The sequence below is a fragment of the Myotis yumanensis genome, unplaced genomic scaffold (assembly GCF_028538775.1).
Source record: "Myotis yumanensis isolate MYYU_CA2020_CCGP unplaced genomic scaffold, mMyoYum1.0.hap1 SCAF_3, whole genome shotgun sequence".
NCBI lineage: Eukaryota > Metazoa > Chordata > Mammalia > Chiroptera > Vespertilionidae > Myotis > Myotis yumanensis.
The window spans coordinates 12,304,855-12,325,683 of record NW_027223754.1 but is presented as its reverse complement, the minus strand read 5'-3'; the positions used below and the strand labels follow the sequence as shown (position 1 = coordinate 12,325,683).

General features: G+C 41.9%; 1 protein-coding gene across 3 annotated transcripts in view; it reads left to right on the top strand.

Moving 5' to 3' along the window:
- SLC7A2 (solute carrier family 7 member 2) overlaps positions 1-20,829 on the top strand; it is a 52,152-nt gene that overhangs the window by 19,584 nt on the left and 11,739 nt on the right. For 2 of the 3 annotated variants that reach the window (XM_070408284.1, XM_070408283.1), the window contains exons 1-4: positions 12,427-13,590; positions 14,069-14,224; positions 17,940-18,105; positions 19,772-19,905. In XM_070408284.1, the coding sequence (XP_070264385.1) occupies positions 13,149-13,590; positions 14,069-14,224; positions 17,940-18,105; positions 19,772-19,905 (898 nt within the window). In that variant the 5' untranslated portion in view covers positions 12,427-13,148. Of the gene's footprint in view, positions 1-12,426; positions 13,591-14,068; positions 14,225-17,939; positions 18,106-19,771; positions 19,906-20,829 lie in introns of those variants that run through there. The other variant, XM_070408286.1, reaches the window with a different exon arrangement.

The window sequence follows — 20,829 nt, the reverse complement described above, 5'->3', positions numbered from 1 at the left end:
TGTCTCTTGGCGACAAGGAAATCATTTGCTTATACCCTAGAATATTCTGCACTAACCAGCTGGCAGATTCAGTCTTTGTACCCTTGATTTTTAAAGAGCAGACTTCTAAATGTTTACAGAAAATATAGATATAACTCCATGGACTACATGTAACGGTGCCATTGGGAAAGAAGTAAAGACAAATACAGTCAAAATCCTAGTGGAATGCTCGGTGTGAGGAACAAGATGGGCAGATGGCTACCACGGGAGTTCATTGGAGGTGTCAGACTTAAAAGATGGGAGAGGAAAGTAAGTGGTACGAATCTGTGAAAACAGTAAAGGGGTGTTTGAGTCGAATCTTTATGAAACTTAGTCAGGGAGGAGAAAGAAAAGGGGGAACCCGGTGTGATAGCCACAGGTGGCCGAGGGAAGGCAGAGAGGCTCACTCCCTCGTTTGCTTTTGTCATTACTAGAAGGTGGCTGTCTCACCAGGTGACACAACGCACAGCAGAAAGGGGACTGGAAGCCCAAATTGGTGAGAGAAACGAAGCTGCTTTTACACTCGTTCACAGTCTCAGGCCCGGATGAATTCTGTCTCACAACATTAAGTTGTAGATCTGAGTCTGGAGTAACCACCTTGGAGGTAGTCCTGGAGGTGCCCTGAGGTACAGGCAGGAAGCAGAAGAAAGGAAGGAAGCCCATGGAGATCATAGGAACCGCTGATCAGGGAGCTGGACATGGTTCACCAGCAAAACACTAGCCCATCAGAATGTAGTTGGAAAAGAAGTGACCGATTCCCAAAAGGCATGCGTTCAGCAAGAACAAGTTATGCCTAGCTAACTCCACTCCATCTTTTTCCATGGTTATTAGATTGGTAGATTTGGGAAGTTTAAACATAACGTGTTAGGATTCTGGCAAAGCATTTAACAGCATGTGTTAGGATAACCTTGGGACAAGTTGGAGAGAACTGTGGGTTTCCAGTTGGTTGCATGAGATGTCCAGAGTGTTGATTAACGGGTCGATACCAGCTTGGAGAGACAGTCTTGGTGGCCTGCCATGGTACTCTGTCCTTGGCCCTGTGGTGTGTAGGCATGTTTATCATGTATTTACTGGGATTGAGATAGAAGACATGCTTATTACGTTGGCAATGGTGTAAGGATAGGGAGGGTGCTAAGTACATTGACTGGTTGATGGACTTGTATTACACATAATCCCAAATAATGTGAAGCTTAAAATTCTGGATTTAGGTTTCAAAATCATCAGTGAAACAAAATGGAATCAAGAAGACCAGTGTATGTAAACATCTTTGGGAGACAAGAAGACGCCTGGGCGTTTTAGTGAAGTATAAACTAAGTATGAACCATCCATTCACTGACCAAATGTTTACTTCACTCCTATGTATATTTTAATCACTCTCAGTACATTGAGAATGCAACAAGTGAGTAAAATACAGACCTTGCTTGCAAGAAGCTGTTAGTCTAAAGGAGTGTATTCATTTCCTAGGGTTGCCATGAAAAAGTACCACAAACTGGGTGGCTTAGAATAAAAATACATACTGACCCACAGTTTTGGGAACCCAAAGTCTAGAATCAAGGTGTCAGCAGGGCCAGCCTCCCTCTGAAACCCTGGGTGAGAATCCCTCCTGGGCCCTTAGAGCTTCTGGTGGTAGCCGTGGAGCTTTGGTGTCCTTGGCTTGCAGCTGCATCCCTCCACCGTCTGCTCTGATGGCACACGCATTCTCCCCGTGTGTCTGTCTTCATCTTATTAGGCCTTTTCCTCATCTTATAAGGACACCAGTCCTATGGGATTAGGGCTCACCCTAATCACCTCACCTTCATTTGATAACCAAACCAAGAACCTGTTTATTGATAGGTGCTCCCCCATACCTTTTACAGGAGGGCAGTTCATCCAAACCTTGTTCACCAAGGCATTTGACTCTGATCCTATTAAAGAAAAAAGTGCCATAAAGGATTAAACAAACAAGCTCTAGACCAATGATGGCGAACCTATGACACGCGTGTCAGAGGTGACACGCGAACTCATTTTTTTGGTTGATTTTTCTTTGTTAAATGGCATTTAAATATGTAAAATAAATATCAAAAATATAAATCTTTGTTTTACTATGGTTGCAAATGTCAAAAAATTTCTATATGTGACACGGCACCAAAAATAAGTTAGGGTTTTTCAAAATGCTGACACGCCGAGCTCAAAGGTTCGCCATCACTTCTCCAGACTATGAGACAAGAAAGCAGAGTGCTGTGAGAACAAGTGGCAGGGAGGAGGGGTGTGGAGGATGCTGGGAGCTCTCTAGGCAAGGAGGAGGGGTAACTTTCCAGGAAGAAGGAGCAACTGTGCAGAGAGTCTGGAGGCAGTAAGAGGCTTCGAGTTCAGAGCAAGTTCAAAGGAAACAGTGTAGCTGGAGGGCGTGAGCAGGAGGCAGAAGATGGGCGGAGGAGAGCCAGGAGCCGGCCAGCACAGCTCTGTGCACTGTGCTGAGGTGGTTAGTGGCATCTATTAAAAATAACACAGCCCTAGTCGGTTTGGCTCAGTGGACAGAGCATCAGCCTGCGGACTGAAGGGTCCCGTGTTCTATTCCGGTCAAGGGCGCATGCCTACATTGTGGGCTCGATCCCCAGTAGGAGGTATGCAGGAGGCAGCTGATCAATGATGTTCTTTCATCATTGATGTTTCTATCTCTCTCTCCCTCTCCCTCCCTCTCTAAAATCAATAAAAATATATTTTTAAAAAGGCAAAAAGAATAAATAGGAGTATACAGAATTGGAGGAAGAAAATAAGCAAATTAGACTCTGTGCTTGCATGACCACATCTGAAATGCTTTGGCTTGTTGGGAGTGTCATTTAAAGTTAGGGTTTTTCAAAATGTGCTCCTCGTACTTTGAATTAATGTATTTCTCGGAGAGGAAAGAAGTTGTGGGATGATAGCCATTTGGGTTATTCGAATGAGAGGACTTTTCCACCTTTGCTCTTAGGGCAGAACGAGGCCAATGGGCAGGCGTTATAGGGGGGCTTCGGACAGGGGGAGGGCTTGTGGCAGTGGGAGCTACACCAGAGCGGAGGATGCCTCGAGAATGCGGCCTGCCCTTGCCCATGGGGACGGCCACCTGTCAGAGAAGAAAGGAATTCTGCAGCGAAGGCGGGGTGGGGAACTTCCTCCACGAGGTATACCCACCAGGGTTTCGTGTATGATGTTAAGATTTCTAAAATGCGCCGAAACCGGTTTGGCTCAGTGGATAGAGCGTCGGCCTGCGGACTGAAAGGTCCCAGGTTCGATTCCGGTCAAGGGCATGTACCTGGGTTGCGGGCACATCCCCAGTGGGAGATGTGCAGGAGGCAGCTGGTCGATGTTTCTCTCTCATCGATGTTTCTAACTCTCTATCTCTCTCCCTTCCTCTCTGTGGAAAATCAATAAAATATATTTAAAAAAAAAAAAAAAAAAAAAAAAAAAAAAAAAAAGATTTCTAAAATGCATTAACATGCCCTTTATAATTAAACATCAAGAGCATTCAAAAGGCTTTAACATGAAATGTCACCGGGGGGTTATTAAATAATGGAATTCACTGAGAAGTCTTTGTGATGCAATGTTGGATGTCGGCGACATCGAAATGAACACATCTCTGCAGCATCACAGCCAGGCACGCGCTCTTCGGAGAAGTATCTTCATCTCATGTCGTGGGTACAACTGTCTCTTTCCTTTCCCTCATGTCCTTCTAGCCGCCCTTGATGGCCTGGTTCTATCCGCCTCGTTTCCAGGGATCAGTTGCCAGTCATGTACTTAAGCCAAATAAATCCTACTTAGAAGTGGTGGTATGTAAGTGTGTACATTCTGTCTTACACCAACTCAGCAGTTTTACCTTCATGGGAGGCGGGGAAGCCGGAGACACACAGTGTATGGGAAAGTGTTAATCCTCCCCACGTGCCTCAAGACCCAGAAAACCGGCCAGCTGCCAGGAGTATATTTAAAAAGGATTTCAAGCCCTAGCCAGTTTGGCTCAGTGGATAGAGCGTCAGCCTGCGGTTTGATTTTGGTCAAGGACACATGCCGGGGTTGCGGGCTCCATCCCCAGTAAGGAGCGTGCAGGAGGCAGCCGATCAATGATTCTCTCTCATCGCTGATGTTTCTCTCTCTCGCTCTTCCTCTCCCTTCTTCTCTGAAATCAATAAAAATATATTAAAAATTATTTAAAAATAATAACAAAAAGGATTCCAGCGTTTCCTTGTCTCTCTCGAAGGAGATCCTGTTCGGATTCCACACCAGCACTTCGCATAACCCGCCCCCTTTCCTCTCTGCCTCCTTCTCTGGGCCAGGTGGATCCTGGGCTGCGGGCTTTCCTTCCTTCCGAAGCTTCATTGCATTAACAGCCAGGCTTCTTGGCGTTACTGTTTCTGAGTGGGTGGTGGTGTTTTTTTTTTTTCTTCTCGGAGTCAAAGGAGTCAGGAAATGACAGAGAAGGCAAGAAAGTCCCTTTCTGCTGTGCCCGCAGTAGCTCAGAAGGCCGGGGAGCGGGCAACACCAGGTCCACCAACCCCGTTACTCGCCTGGGTTCAAGAAGGGGCGTGTTGCAGGGGAGGTAGGTGGGTAACTGGACTGCGGCATTCACGTGGATGACAGCAAAACAGAAGGTGAGGAAGGGAGGCCGAGGCCGGAGGCCAGAGGGGTGGTCCTGAAACCAGGCGAAGTGTTCCAGTGGTGGATGCTGGCAGGAGGCGGATTGGATCCCCGTGTAAGTAAAAAGATCCAAACTCAGCTCGTTCTGCGTGTTCCATACTTCTGTTATTGGGGAGTATGCTGATGTTTGTAAACATTCACAAGCATGATTTAAGATCAAGGACACTCGACTGTTTGACTCAAAGAATTCGTTTACGGATCGCTGCACAGCTTGGATTCAAACGCTCGCTTCCTGCCCCAGGCATCACTTCAAGTTAGGGGTGGGAAGTAGAGCTGTTCCCTGGACCCGCTGGAGTCAGAGCCCAAGATACCGTATTTCTCTTTCCGCGTCTGAGCGCTGACTACTCTGAAGGTCAGACGAAGCAGCTCTTGGCGAAGCATTTCACTTTTCCTTTTCAAAATTTGTAAAGCTTGATCTTTGAGAGAAATTGACATTCATTAAGTAATTGATATGCCCTAACGACAATTTCTCCAACTTAAAAGTTGGAGATCAGGATTTTTCTTAACTTTTCTAATAATATTACAAAAAGATAACACATGTGGGACAAGAATGTCAGACCTCAGTTTTAGGGACCTCATCATTAACAAGTTATTTTAATTTTTAAAATTCTTAGTTCGCATCTCCTAAACCTAACATTTAGTGGCTCTGCATGGTGGTGAGGAATGGGCACTGTTTTCGTTGCTTTCTCTGAGCGCACAATAGAAATGTTTTATTCAGACTCGCTCGACGCCAACAGGAACTTTCAAATCTCTCTCAGCCAATAGCAGTGTTTCCACAAACTGCCAAGATGCTAATGATGCAAGTTCTGGCAACACATTGTTTCTGTATTTTAAGAAGTAACAAATCAGAACATGCTTTTCAAAATTGAAAATATAGTCTTTTCTAGAAATGTCTTTTCTGAAAAACCATAAAACATAAGTACACTCGGTATGTGATCCATCTAAATTCCTTGAACTTGTACTTAGAGTGAATGCGAATTCTTGTCGCATTCCTTCCCTGCCACAGTTTGACGGGGGAATTTTGCCTCGCATTGAAACAGAAGTGGTTTAATCTTAGCAATGAATGAAACCAGGTTCCTTTGAGGAGGGGTGTGAGGTAGTAAATTGAGGCGGTACTTCGGCTCTAATGGAAAAAGCATGATTAGAGGAAACCAATGTTCAAAAGCATTTCTCAATTCTTTGCTCTTGGACAAAAAGAGCTTTCTTGGTCTTTAACATGCCTCCTCGTCCATGAACATACTTGTAGCATTTTTAATTTGGAATCCAGCTACTAATCCAGAAATAAGTTTAAAAAACAAAAAACAAAAAAAACTTCCTGAGGATCGGCTATAATTCAACAGGGGCCTGGGATCTCTGAGGTCACCTGGATTTCATTGGTGCCCTTGAGTTGGCTCTAATTTGTATGCTGGTGAATTAAATTAGAATGAAGGCGATAGGGAGTATTTTTTGCTTGTTTTTTAAAACAGTTATGTTTGTCTTTTTATGTAGTTTCTTGAGATGTAATACAGTGGGGCCTTGACTTACAAATTTAGTTATGGAGCTCGTAACTCAAATTACTCGTATGTCAAATCATAAAGTGAACGAGTGAGACACGTGATGCTGGGCTGATGTTGTGGCGTTCACTGTGACGTTCTCTGCGCCAACTAGCAGTGGGGTATCTGAAGCTGGCTTGTAACCTGAATTTTAGCTCGCAACTCAAAGCAAAAAATCGGCCGAGAGACTGCTCGTATCTCAAAAAACTCGTTGGTCGGGACACTCGTAAGTCAAGGCCCCACTGTACCAAATGAATCACTTTCTTATAAGATGAGCAGTTCCCACACCTGTGACCACAGCAGGACCCCCTGAACGGAGGCAAGATCTGATCCACACCAATCAGAGAAACCTCGAATTAAACTTCAGTGATCTAGGAAGCCCACTCATCTAGAATATCTTGTGGCATAAAAACGTGCCGATGCGACTGTTTTCTGGCAGTTCAAAGAGCTTGACATGGCCATTTGGATTATATTGTAGAAGCTCTGCTGACCCCTACTTACCTCTAGCTCTCCCCAGCCCCTGACGCATGAGAAATACTCAACAAACATTAGTCATTTTAATAGTATAGCATTTAAGTAGTGACGAGTATGGAGTCCTTAGGGTACCTCCTGATGTTTGGGATGGCACGTCTTTACCCGGTGACAGGGGCTCGCAGAGGACACTTCCTTCAGTAGCTGGTTGGGGCGAGGGACAGATTGTACCCTCTGGCATGTGGGGTGATTTATTAACCAAAGATTGCTAAGACCTAAAGGGCCAGGCGGCTGCCTGATGCGAAGCGTACCACCAGGGTCCTTGGCGGAGGAAACCGGGTGCTGACTGGCCAGATACTCCTGTCACAGAGGTGCTGGGGGCTCTGTTTCTTTTCTGCACTTTTTTTTTTTAACTTCTGCTCTTCTCCAACCCTAACAACAAAAGTTGGACAATTTTTTTTTTATTATTCTGCATCTATTTGGATGAGACAGCCAGGTATGCCTATGCCTTTATTTTTGCCTTTCCTGAAACTAAGTAGATACCCATTTTGAAGCTGCCTTTACAAACTTTCCAAAATTCTCTATTAGCTATTTGTTTGCTGGATGTCCTTAGGAAAGTTGCTTGTCTGTGTCTGGATTCCTGTCAGAAGCTTTGAAATAGCTTAACTTCCTGGTAGTGCCAATCTATGAAAGCCTAAGTGACTGGAATGACCGGTCACTATGACGTGCACTGACCACTAGGGGGCAGACACTCAATGCAGGAGCTGCCCCCTGGTGGTCAGTGTGCTTTTACAGTCAACCTCCTGCGGTCCCTTCCCCCGGCTGGCAGGCCCCGGGCTGGGACAGGCTCCCTCCTCAGGTCTGGTGGCCAACCTCCTGTGCCCTGTTCCTCCCCCCCCGGCCAGCAGGCCCCGATTGGCCCGCCACCCACCCACTGCAGTGGCAGCATGGCAGTGAGGGAAGGAGGAGTGGGGGAGGGGGGAACGTTGCAGTGGCGGGGCGCCGATGATGGCAGCATCGGAGTTCAGCGTCTGTTCCTTTTGTGCCTGGCTCAGCAACCAGCACCTCCTCTTCAGCCTGGCCCTGATCGGCCTGGCCCCGATTGGCCTGGCCCCGATTGGCCCGGCCCCGATTGGCCTGGCCCCGATTGGCCCTGATCACCAGCCAGGCCTCGGGACCCCACCTGTGCACGAATTTCGTGCACCAGCCTCTAGTTTGATATAAAAGGAGAGAAAATGTAAATGTTACTCCTACAATGTCATGATCTTCCAGTGGCCTCCATGTGTCTTTAATTTTTACCTATTTCTATATTTGCCACTTACCTATCTGGAAGAAATTTGGAGGACATTTCGATTTGGAGAAAAGAAAAGTTTTGAACCAAATATAAATGAAATGCATATGAAAAAGTATCTTTGTTTTCCAAAAAAAATAAACATTTTAGGTTTGAATGCAAAGGTTTGTGGTTGTTTGGTTTGATTTTTTACTAACTAGAGCGAACAGTTTACCATTTCAGATGATCTTTTATCCTGAAGTATACTTTTGATGTATTTTTTGAGAAATTAAACTCTTAAATGTAAATTAAAATGAGAGAAATGTCACCAATCCCATGATATTATGCCCACATTTTCTTCTCCCTTCTATTAAATTATTTAGCATATAATAAAATTTGAAAATGTTCTTGAACTTTAAAGTTGTAGAAATGTAGTTGATGGTGAGTTTGCAGATTGCCAAACCATAAGGTCTAAGTTTAAAGAATACACACACACACACACACACACACACACACACACAGTGCAACCAAGATCCAAGTTCTGTGTGGTTTAGTTTCTTTTTCCCTGTCGGTCCCAAAACAGAAAGTGCAGATGTCTCCCTATGATACTAGCAACTTGAACAGGAAGGGAAATTTGGTTATAATTAGGATGAGCTAATTTGTTGAGGATTTGCTGGAGCGCCTGCCTGCCCCACTGGCTTGCCACAGCTCTTTCTCCTGTAAGATTTGTTGACAGGACCTGTGATACTGAGACGGAGAATTAAGTTTGAAAATTCAGCCTGACTTAGCGGAGGAGAGGGAAGATTCATTTCTATGCCACTAAATGCCTCATCAGGCTCCTGAACCAGAGTAAAAACCCAGGACGGACGTTTGACTGCAGTTTGCAGATTTGGAAAGATTCCTGTGGTCAGCAGAAAGGAAGTCTGCTCTGGGGTGGTGTCATATCACCAGGGCTAGGGGTTTACTTGACCTGCAATGCTGTGCTGTCACATTTACAGCCTGGATTGAAGAAGGTTGAGAAGAAGGTGCTGAGAAAGGAATTGAGCTCTGGGGCAAGAATTAAAAGGGGCTCCAGCAAGGAGTTAGGTTTCTTGAAACTGTTTCCTTACGGTGGGGCCTGCGGAAGACCCGCCTGTATCATCAGGCTCCTTAGAATCATTCGGAGATGTTTCTGCTGCAGCGTCTATTACAGATCCCTCCAGCCTGCCCTTGGCTAATTACATTTCCAGATCTAGGCTGAATATTTGCAGATTTTTCTTCTCAATAGAGAGACCACTGTTTTAGCAATAAGTAAAGTAATTATTTATTGGAGAAGGTACACATCACCAATCACTTGTGACCTCATAGGAATGTTGATTCGAGTTTTACATTCTAAGGGGAAGGCCATGGGTATACATGTTATCAGAGACCTCTGCATGCATGTAGGTTCCTATTAAATACCAGTCCTTGGTCACAGTAGCAGTAGCCGACAGAGCCCTTGGAAAAACAAAGTCTGTACACTCCAGGCCAATAGCCCTGCGTCTTCTCCCTACATGGTGTGTTGTGGATGAGACAGTCAATGGGCAGAGGGTGCAGACCTGAGCCAAAGGCGAAGTATGAGTGGAATTTTCTCCAGCAATGAAAGAACCTGGTAGAAGTGAGAATAAGGTCATCACCACTGCACACAAGGAGCGTATCTTTTAAAAACGTTTTAAAGGAAGAGTTACTCAACTTTTAAAATATGTCAATGTCAAATTGTATCACTCAAATTCTACACAAACACCCTGTTTTTTCATTCTTCCGTTGCCAGAGTACGTTCACCTATCAGTCCGTCTCCACAAAACACAAAAGCACAGGATTCATTTTTCTTTATTGACTAAACAGTGTCTGTTGCACCTGCTGGGACTTAACAAATGTTTGGTTAGCAATGATACATCAGATTGACTCAGGATGTTTTACATTGCGTTTCTCCGTCCCATTATATTTCTACAAAATTGATATTGTGCCAGGGCTTTTGCCATCAGTATTTTATCAGCTGTGCATAGCTGAGAGTGTTTGCAGAGAGCACTGCGTAACCTGTCAGTTCTAGGAAGAGTTCTTGACGTATGCTTTTCTGTTACTTAAAAGCTAACGGAAGCTTAGCAAACGCAGCTTTATCTTATTTTCTGAGGGCAACATGGAAAACGGCCCAAAATACTTTCCAGCAATCAGGTCCTATCTGATTAGAGTGGCGCATTTCTGTAAAAGAACAGCCCTGCTTCCTGTGTACTGTAGAGTGAATTAAATTCACTTTTATATTGATGAGATGACGGTAACGTATTCATTTTGGGTAACTGTTGACAATAAAAGTTTTCACTGTTTTTGACATTTTCAAAGGTTTGTTTATCGGTTGGCTTGCTTATTCCCTTTCATTTTTTAGACTGTTTATTTTGTGTGTGTAGAAGGGGGGGGGTATAAAAGAAATTTCACAAAGAACCATATGACAATAGTACCAGAAAAAGAGGATTTAGAAAAAAAGAAAACTTACCCACAATCCTATCACACTCCAAAATTTCTTAATTGTCCCTTCTTTATTTCAGATCCTTTGCTTAAATAGTTAACCATTATAGAATTTGTGTCTTTTCCTAAAAATTGAGGTTAAGTGTTTTATGAAATGTGTTTTATCTAAAGACAAACATGTATCCCTCATTTTTAATATCAGCTGTTTGCTAATGTTGTATATGACATGTGCCGCTTTCACATGATCTTAAATCATTACGAAATTCAGTAAATCTTCATTTCTGAGCTTTTTAAAAATTGGTAGTTGTCCCTAAATCTTGAATAAAAACATTTAAATGTCAGAGAAGGTCAGCATTTAGTAATACCCTCAGCTCCCCTCAGCTTCCCCCCGACACACACACACCTCAGTTGACCTCTATTTAACTTCAGTGTTTTACTTTTTAAAAAAAAAATATATTTTTTATTGATTTCAGAGAGGAAGGGAGAGAAAAGAGAGAGACAGAAACATCAATTATGAGAGAGAATCATTGATTGGCTGCCTCCTGCACACCCCCTACTGGGGATTGAACTCACGACCCCGGCATGTGCCCTGACCAAGAATTGAACTGTGACCTCCTGGTTCATAGGTTGATGCTCAACCACTGAGCCACGCTGGCCGGGCAGTGCATTTCACTTCTTGATTCTTTTTTAAGCAGTACACTTTCCTACCTCATCTTCTATATGTATTATATGAGAAATAGCTTGTCAAGTGTTAGTTGTAGAAATTAATACACATTTGATTGATAGAAGTATTGATACCTTTTGACTTTGGAAGCCAGAATATTGACAGCATTGGAGATGGCATTCATTTGTATTTCCAAATTCTCCACCAAGTATTTGTGAAGTGCCATGCTTGGCATTCTGTCAGGTTTTGTGTAAGATACTGATGTGCAAACTTTATTGTTGCTGTAAGGAGCTTTTCACTCATCTTTGTTTTTTTTTTAGGATTTTTCTCTATTCTTTGAGCTGCTTTCAATATCAAGGACTTGCGTTTGCAATGATATGTGAATAATGTTTAGCGAGCTAGCTTTATCTACTAGGTTTATTGTGAAATTAGATTATTCATGTCCCAGACAAACATCTGTTATGAGCAACTAGTCATTTAGATTTAGTATAGAAAATTTATCTTATTTATTATTTTTAAATAAAATAATTTTTAATAATAGAGTTATTTTAAACAGATTAAGGTTGAGAACAGTTTATAGGTTTATTTTCTAGGATAAGAAACCTCTTATTTCTCCCTCTCCCTTCCTCTCTGAAATCAATAAAAATATTTAAAATAAAGCTCTTAAGTTCTTTGGAGAAGATTCCAAGTTGTGACCTCATGAGTTAAGGTTATTGATAATGAATGTCATGAGATCGAAGGGGATGGCACTCAACCTCTAGTTCAGTATAACTGGCAAACTTGAATTTGAACTTCCAAAAAAATAATACAGTTGATTTTATGCACCAATAAGCTGCATATACTATTATATTCCCTATTCCTTAGTTATTTCCTAGTCTGCTGAGTTATATGTCTCTGTAGACAAGGCCATGTAGATTTTGATTTTTGTACTTCTTTTGCACATAAATTGTACATATTCATTGGAGATGAATTAGAAATACACATTAGGAATATAATGAATATTATATGAAATACACAGGAGTAAAACTTAGCCCACCACCCAAAGATCACTAATGTTAATATTTGGGTATAGTTTGCTTTAGCCTTTTTTGCTGTAATAGGTGCATTTTTTTTCTTACTTATATCCATTTTTTGTTTTATAACCTAATAATATTTTTTTTCAGTGCTAAGTTTTTTGGGCCTGTTTGAAGTGGGGATGGGGCGGCGGGGTGGTTGCAGAATGAGACTTGCTATCTACTTTATTCATTGCATTTCAAAAGAACACATAAAACTTGATATGGACTTTGGGTTAGTATGTGTATTTAGAAATCTCAAGTATTATAAATAAGCATGTGTATTTCACTACAAATTCATACTTAAAGCATAGTAAGATAGCAGTTTTAGTTAGAAAAATCCAAGCATGTTTTGAAGGAAATCTTTTTCTTCTAAAAGGTTCAAATGACTCCACATAAAAGACAAAATGGAACAGAATGAAATGAAAACAGAGAAGCTAAAACACATATTTGAAATGCATGTTCATATCCTGAAAACACATATTTGCTAAAGCTGTAGAATACATAATGATGGTGAATTTACCTGCCTTTCCCATAGCTGGCCTGCAAGTCTTCCAAAACTGGAGACTATATCTATGTACCATTCATTCTAGACTTACTCTTAGCACAATTCCTGGCAGATAGTAACATCTACAAAACATGAGTTGAATGAATGACTGAATAAAAAAAAAAGAAAAAGAGAACCAAAAAGATGGGATCTTTCACCCCTTCCTTGTAGTGAAGACCAGTTAACCAACTTATGGAAAATAGATTTATCAGCATATCTTTAAAAATTGTAGCAACAAAAATGACAAATCTTTTTTAATCACTCCAGGCTCCTACTCCTTTGCACCCCAAATAAGCCATTGTCTCAGCCCCTTATCAAAGGGCATATCTAAGTGAACTCTGAGAAATTCTCCGCTTTGGCTCATGAAGCCCGCCTGATGGCTCTCGGCCACACCTCTAGCAACTAGTGAACAACAACAAAAATCCAGGCGCCATAATTGAGCTGAGACGCTAGGCCTCGGATTGGAGGGATGATGATGCCGGACCAGCCTCTAACGCCCTCCCTCCTCTCTCTCCCTCAGGTTGACTTTTTCACCATGATCCCCTGCAGAGCAGCGCTGTCTTTTGCCCGATGTCTGATCAGGAGAAAAATCGTCGTCATGGACGGCCTAGAAGATTCCAAATTAAGCCGTTGCTTATCCACCATGGACCTCATTGCCCTGGGGGTTGGAAGTACCCTCGGTGCTGGGGTTTACGTCCTGGCTGGGGAGGTGGCCAAGTCGGATTCAGGCCCCAGTATCGTCCTGTCCTTCCTCATCGCCGCCCTGGCTTCAGTGATGGCCGGCCTCTGCTACGCTGAATTTGGGGCCCGAGTTCCCAAGACAGGGTCCGCCTATCTGTACACGTACGTTACTGTTGGAGAGCTGTGGGCCTTCATCACCGGCTGGAACCTCATTTTATCCTATGTGATAGGTAGGTTTCCAAAACTCCGTCTAATTGTGTGGCGTGGTAGCATAGCACTCCCGAGTCCCAGGCCTTGGGGCTCCCTTGTAGGTCTGCGTTGGTTAATGACCATGGTCTTGAGTGTGAGAATCACATGATCCTCACGTGCCTCCTTTTTCTCATCTCTACAATGTCTCTCCTTCTCACTGCACAGCTGGGCGATTCTACCTCATCTCTGAATACACTGCTTAGTGGATTTACAAACCTCTTTTCAAAAATATAGCTCTTTAGTGCAAATAACGTTACCTGATTCCGCAGGTGATGGATTGAGCATTTGATTACTAGGTTATAATTATAATATTATGAAATAATTGTATGTGGCATGAAAATGGTCAAGTCAATCTGAACCAACTAATCCATGTGTCTCCTAGAATAGAGTAGCAATTGATGTCATGGTCATTTTCACCCCGTGACCGTGTATTCTCTGAATGTCCTGTGTTTTGGGAAGGTACATCAAGTGTTGCAAGAGCTTGGAGTGGCACCTTTGATGAACTTCTGAACAAACAGATTGGCCAGTTTTTCAGGACGTACTTCAATATCAATTATGCCGGCTTTGCAGAGTATCCGGACTTCTTTGCTGTCTTCCTCATATTGCTTCTATCAGGTAAGAAGACCAGTGACACTCCTCCCTACATTGAGCTACTAATTGTCCCAGGAAAGTAGATTACCACTGAAATTGGGGCCTGCGTTCCCAAGACCAGGCAGCATATTTCTACACTTAGATTACCATTGGAGGTCTGTGGGCCTGGCTGGAACCCCATGTTATCTTAGGTCAGTGATGGCGAACCTGTGACACGCGTGTCAGAGGTGACACGCGAACTCATTTTTTTGGTTGATTTTTCTTTGTTAAATGGCATTTAAATATATAAAATAAATACCAAAAATATAAGTCTTTGTTTTACTATGGTTGCAAATATCAAAAAAATTTCTATAGGTGACACGGCACCAGAGTTAAGTTAGGGTTTTTCAAAATGCTGACACGCCGAGCTCAAAAGGTTCGCCATCACTGTCTTAGGTGATAGGCATGCTTCAAAAAGACACCTGAATTGTGTCGAGTATTAGAAATAGCACTTTCGTGTTCATGGCACTTGGAATGCACTGAATAATAGCAGGAGGCCCATCAAACTTGTAATACTCATTGGAGAGTTGCAGAAATGGCAATGAAGTTTCAGTAAGGAAGAATGTATAATATTTGGCATTATTTCATCTTGTTATAAACAATTGAGGATATTTACAAGCATATTATTTCTAAAAGAAACTGTCTTTCTATTCATGCCATTATCTATATATATTGTAGGCATCTGGTGGGTTCTTTTTGGGGGGTGTTTTTTGTTTGTTTGTTTTGATTTTCTTATTCTTTTCCTATTATTTTTTGGTGTAGACATCATATAGGCAAACATACTTGGTACTAGGATTGTTTTGTTTTCACCAGCACTGTGGCATAGTGGTTTAGAAGGGCACAGGGAATAGAGTCAGAGAAACCAGGTTTCTCCTCCTACTCTACCACTTAGAGTCTTTCGAACATTGAGTGACTTCATTTTTCCATGATTCAGTTTGCTCATCCATAGATACCAGTGTTTCTCTTGTACAGGCTTCCTGCTTGGTACCTAGTAAGCACTTAGATGGAAGGCGGTTTTGCTTTGTAGGCATAGTTAATCCCTGCTGTCCCCTTACGTTTACTTGTTTTTAACTATTTGAACATTTTCTATTTTTATTGTAATCCCTACCTGCATTCCTGCTAAAACCCATCAAGGATTGCACTAAGAATAAAATCCACCTTTTTTCCACTTCCTACTTGATATACTCTGGTAATCTGCCCCTTGCTTTCCTAGCCAACCTTCTCTCTAACTCTGTTCTTCCTTGGTTACACACATTCTATAATGAATGTTTTCTTGTAAAGTTATATAGTCTTTAAAATAGCTTTAGCCTTTAAAAGTTGGTTGTTAATGAAATGTTTTATAAAGGGATAGGGCTAGGGGCATGAACAAAAATTATAGATCTAAAATATTTGGCATTTTGCTCTAATATCAAGAAAAATCACATTAATTGTTTTTCAACAGGTGATAGATTTTGTTTTGGTTTCTAAACAGCCTAGGTAACATGAAATTAGTTAGATCATATTTTATTTAGGGATGGTTTCAATGAACTTAAAGTAGTCAGCTGTAATCTCTAAACAATGAGAAGCATGTAGCTATGACACAGTTAGGATCACTAAATTCCACAGCAAGACACAGGCCTTGGCTTGCGTCTTTTGTGGAGTTCTTGACCATCGTGTCTTAACTTTAAATAGAGGCTAAACTTACAAGCAAACATTGTTCTTAGAATCTTTGAAGATCAAAACCCCCTATTACAAATCTTTATTCATAGTGTGATACCAAATATCTTGGCAACTGAAGCTGTTACTTCTTAAGGGCCCAAGGAAAGTTTATGCAATATTTGGATGAGATATTTATTGCTCTCTAATCTACTGGCTGGAGATGGGGATCTCAGAATAGAGAGGGCACGTGGGGTATTGGGGAACTTTTCTAGGGCATGACAGTGGCTTTGCTACTTTCCAGTGTGTATAGTGGCATAGAGCATCGTGTATATTTCCTAGGTGTATAGTGGTTCCTGAGCTGACAGGGAGTTACAGAGTCATAGTTCTACTGACTATACAATTTTACTTTATGTTGTTAATGTAGTTATATTAGTGTAAATTCTGGGAATTCTAAAGGAAGAGGAATGAAATTTGGCTTCTCTCATCTCTGCTTGTAGAGTTGTGCTTACTAGATGAGGGGTGTGTAGATGAGAAAGAAGCAAGTAAACATAGGGCCTAATCCTTTCATCTCAATAATTTCCTCAAAAGTGAAAAATAAATTTTATTTGATTATACTGATTCATATCTATATAAGGTGGATTAAAGATATAAATATAATCATAAAAATACTAGAATACAAAGGTCAATGCTTTGGGGATTAATAGTAGGGAAAATCTAAAGGTAGAAACTAAAAAGGAAAACTTTATATTCTAAAACATTAATATTAAAAGCAAATGATAAACTGGGAAAAACAAGGTAATACATGATAGACAGAGAGGTTATAGCGTCATTGTTATATAAATACATCTTAAAAATCAATATGAACAAGAATAGCCTAACAGATAAAAATGGGCAATTTAAAGTGGGCCAAACATTATGGAGAATATTTTGATAATATTGGACATTTTCTATTTTTATTGTAATCCCTACCTGTATAAAGCCTTGTATAAAAGTACATGGCCTTGATACAATATTAATTTTTAGAAAATTATTGTCAAGAAATAATTAGAAAGTGTCAAAAGATATTTATGTCAATACTGTTTATAGTAGTAAGAAACTAAAGTGGCCTGGTTGTCTCTAAATAAGTGATTAAAGTGCAGTGTCTCCATATAGAGGGAGAGTATGTGGCCATTAGAAATGTATTTGTTGCCCTAGCTGATTTGGCTCAGTGGATAGAGCATGGGCCTGTGAACTGAAGGGTCCCAGGTTTGATTCCAGTCAAGGGCATACGCCTGGGTTGTAGGCTCAATCCCCAGTGTGGGGTGTGGAGGAGGCAGCCAGTCAATGATTCTCTCTCATCATTGATGTTTCTATCTCTTTCTCCCTCTCCCTTCCTCTCTGAAATCAATGAAAAAATATTTTTAAAAATGTATTTGTTGACATGGAGATCTGTGTGTGTGTGTGTGTGTGTGTGTGTGTGTGCGTGCGCATGCGCACGCGCGCGCGCGCGCAAAATTCTAGACAGGAAATTACACTTGATTTTACTTCCTTTATATGTTGTCTGTGTCTTCGAATTACTTGGATAGGAAATTGATTACTTTTACAACAGAATATGAAATAAAACTGTAAAAATGAGAATCGACCTATCTTTCGGACATGACAATTAAAGAATTGTTTTTGTTTGTGTGTGTAGTAAATATGAGGCAGACATATGATTGAGCTTTTACCTTCAAAATTTTGCAGCTTAATTAACCTTGAAATGGCTTTAGAACAGCATTTCATGAAAACTAAGTTACTTTACCTCTAGCTACCCATTGGTAGTAATAGCCAAGGTGGTGAGATTTGTCTGTTTCTAGGCTGGTGTGGTGTCTCATAGCTGTGAGCACATCTGCCTTCTGGTTGGTTGAATTCAGAGATACTGTGTCTTAGGCCATCGAGTAAGAACTCACAACGGAAAGGGATGAATATGACTTAAATATGTGAGTGCTGGCGAATAACATCCTAAAGCCTGGAACTGCCTCAAAAAGCCGTTGCCTCTTCTAGAGCTTAGGTCAGACTTGACACGCCCTTTCTTTTTCCATAGGTCTTCTGTCTTTCGGGGTAAAAGAGTCTGCTTGGGTGAACAAAATCTTCACAGCTGTCAACATCCTGGTCCTTCTCTTTGTTATGATTGCTGGGTTTGTGAAAGGAAACGTGGCCAACTGGAAGATTAGTGAAGAATTTCTCAAGAATATATCAGCAACTGCCAGGTAAAATATTGGGGTTTTTTCCCTCCTCTTGTTCTCTTTTTCTTGGGTGTTGTTGTTTTTTTAATTTACTCACTTGTGTCTTATTTATGTTACCTTTTTTCTAGAACAATGTTTCTAGAAGCTTTTTGCTCTGGAGACCTTTCTGAGGGTTCATTCTATTCCAAGACTCTTCCTCCTGCTCACTCCTCCCCCCCCTCCCACCCCCACCCCTGCTCTGCAGACATGAATGCATAGGTGTGCTCACCATTGAGCCGCTGTGGAAGCCATGCAGCTGCTGGTTCTCACGCTCTGCTCCAGGTTGAGGGGAGGGAAAGGGAGACTCTAACCTAGGGGTGGGTAAACTTTTTGACTCGAGGGCCACAATGGGTTCTTAAACTGGACCGGAGGGCCGGAACAAAAGCATGGGTGGAGTGTTTGTGTGAACTAATATAAATTCAAAGTAAACATCATTACATAAAAGGGTACGGTCTTTTTTGTTTTTTAGTTTTATTCATTTCAAACTGGCCGGATCCAGCCCGCGGGCCGTAGTTTGCCCACGGCTGCTCTAACCACTGGGAGAATGCTTTTATTTTCTCCCAAAGCAGTGGTTCTCAACCTTGGCTGCACATTAGAATCACCTGGGAATCTTTTTAAAATCCTTATTTCTGGGCCTCATCCTCCAGAAATTCTGTTTTTTTGTTATGGGGTGAGGCCACAACATTAGTAACAAAGAAACAGAATTTCCCGAGGATAAGGCCCAGAAGTCAGGATTTGAAAAAGATTCCCAGGTGATTCTAATGTGCAGCCAAGGCTGAGAACCACTGTCCCAAAGGTTTGCTACCTCTGCATAACAAGGAGTATTTTTGAGTCATTCATCCTTCATCCTTTAGTTTGCCTGTTGGGACCACCATTCGGTTTCATTGCATTTTTCCAGCCTTGTAGTGAATTTCAGGCCTTGTTTTTTGGAGAATGTTATTAGTTGCATAAACAGACTTGTCCTTGCATTTCACTTTAAACTAGATAGTCTCAAAAATTAAATAAATAATAATATAGAAAAGGTTTTATCCTGAGGTGTATTTAATCATAATTCTCACTTGTGCATGTAAAATAAGATTACAAGAGTATCGATTATATGGAGTGATGTATATCTAACTGTGTTTCTTTACATGAGTTGTTAGTAGTCACTCTGATGAAGGAAAAAAAATTATATCCTCTGGTTTTATACAGTTTTTAACATGCAAGGACATGTTCAACTTTAGTATTGTTAATCAAGCCGAGAGAATTCTATTTCACTTTTTCAGATGTCTTTGTAGTGAATTTTTCACTGCTGCCCAACTGTCCATAAGAAGAGGAAGTGTCCTGACTCTATTTCAGATCAGGGTCTCCAGATGCAGTCCCTGCTCTCAAGGTTCTGCCTGGCTGTGAGTCCCAGCCAGAGGGGGTCTGGGCCTCGACTCCTGCTGTCAGTCAGCCTCTGACCGAGATCAGTGTTGGTACCCCCGAGAGGATGCTGTTGTTGGGGGTACCACTGTGTTCTCTAGGACAGAGTCAGAGAATCAGAGTTTGCTCTTAGTGTATCAGCTTCAGAGCTGATGAGCACACAGCCTCCTGAGGACGTCGGTTCAGACACATCGCCAGAAACAGTGTCCTATGAAAATGACTTTGCGACGTTTGTTCTCTCCCTTAGAGAGCCACCCTCAGAAAATGGAACAAGTCTCTACGGGGCCGGTGGCTTCATGCCGTACGGCATTGCGGGAACGTTGGCCGGGGCTGCAACCTGCTTTTATGCCTTTGTGGGATTTGACTGCATTGCAACAACTGGTAAGAGCAGAGTCCTGGCTCCAGGTAGAAGGGAGAGGGGCTCTTCGTACCACATGAGTACCCATGGGTGGCAGCAGAGGGTCCAGGAAAGAGAATGGGATTTGGACCGGGTTCTAGTCCCAGTTGTGACACCTGCTGTATGTGACAAAAAGAAACTGTATGAAACAACCTGAGCCTTGGTGTCCATGTTGGTAAAATTGGGAGAGTGGTACCTACCCCTCAGATGTTATTCAGGTTACCTAAGATACATATATCCTTTGAGAGAATACATATAAAAACATTTTTCAAGCTGTCCAATACTTTATAGATGTTAGTCATAATTCCTATCCTCAACCTTCTATCTGGACGTGCTATCACAGTGAGTAACCAATGGTAATCACACTCTTAATGATCTCTTCTCTATTAGGACAATATATTGTGATCATTCTGTCCTCTTTATCTTATACAGTGGGGCCTTGACTTACGAGTTTAATTCGTTCCGTGATGGAGCTCATAACTCAAATTACTGGTATGTCAAATTAAAAGTGAACGAGTGAGACACGTGATGCTGGGCTGATGTTGTGGCGTTCACTGTGACGTTCACTGCGCCAACTAGCGGTGGGGTATCTGAAGCTGGCTCGTAACCCAAATTTTAGCTCACAACTCAAAGCAAAAAATCGGCTGAGAGACGGCTCATATCTCGAAAAACTCGTTAGTCGGGACGCTATTAAGTCAGGCCCCACTGTACAAGGAAATCATCAGGCCAGAATCACTCTCCAAGTGTCTACTCTGGGCTCATATTTTTTGCCTGGCTTACTATCTGTCGCGCTTTGGCTGCTTCAAATGCCAAGTCTTATCAGAAGGACCCAAAGTGTACTATTTTCTATTGAAACTAGAGTTTACTGTAAAGTAGGTAGATTGGGTAGAAGTTTATCTGAAGCCTTC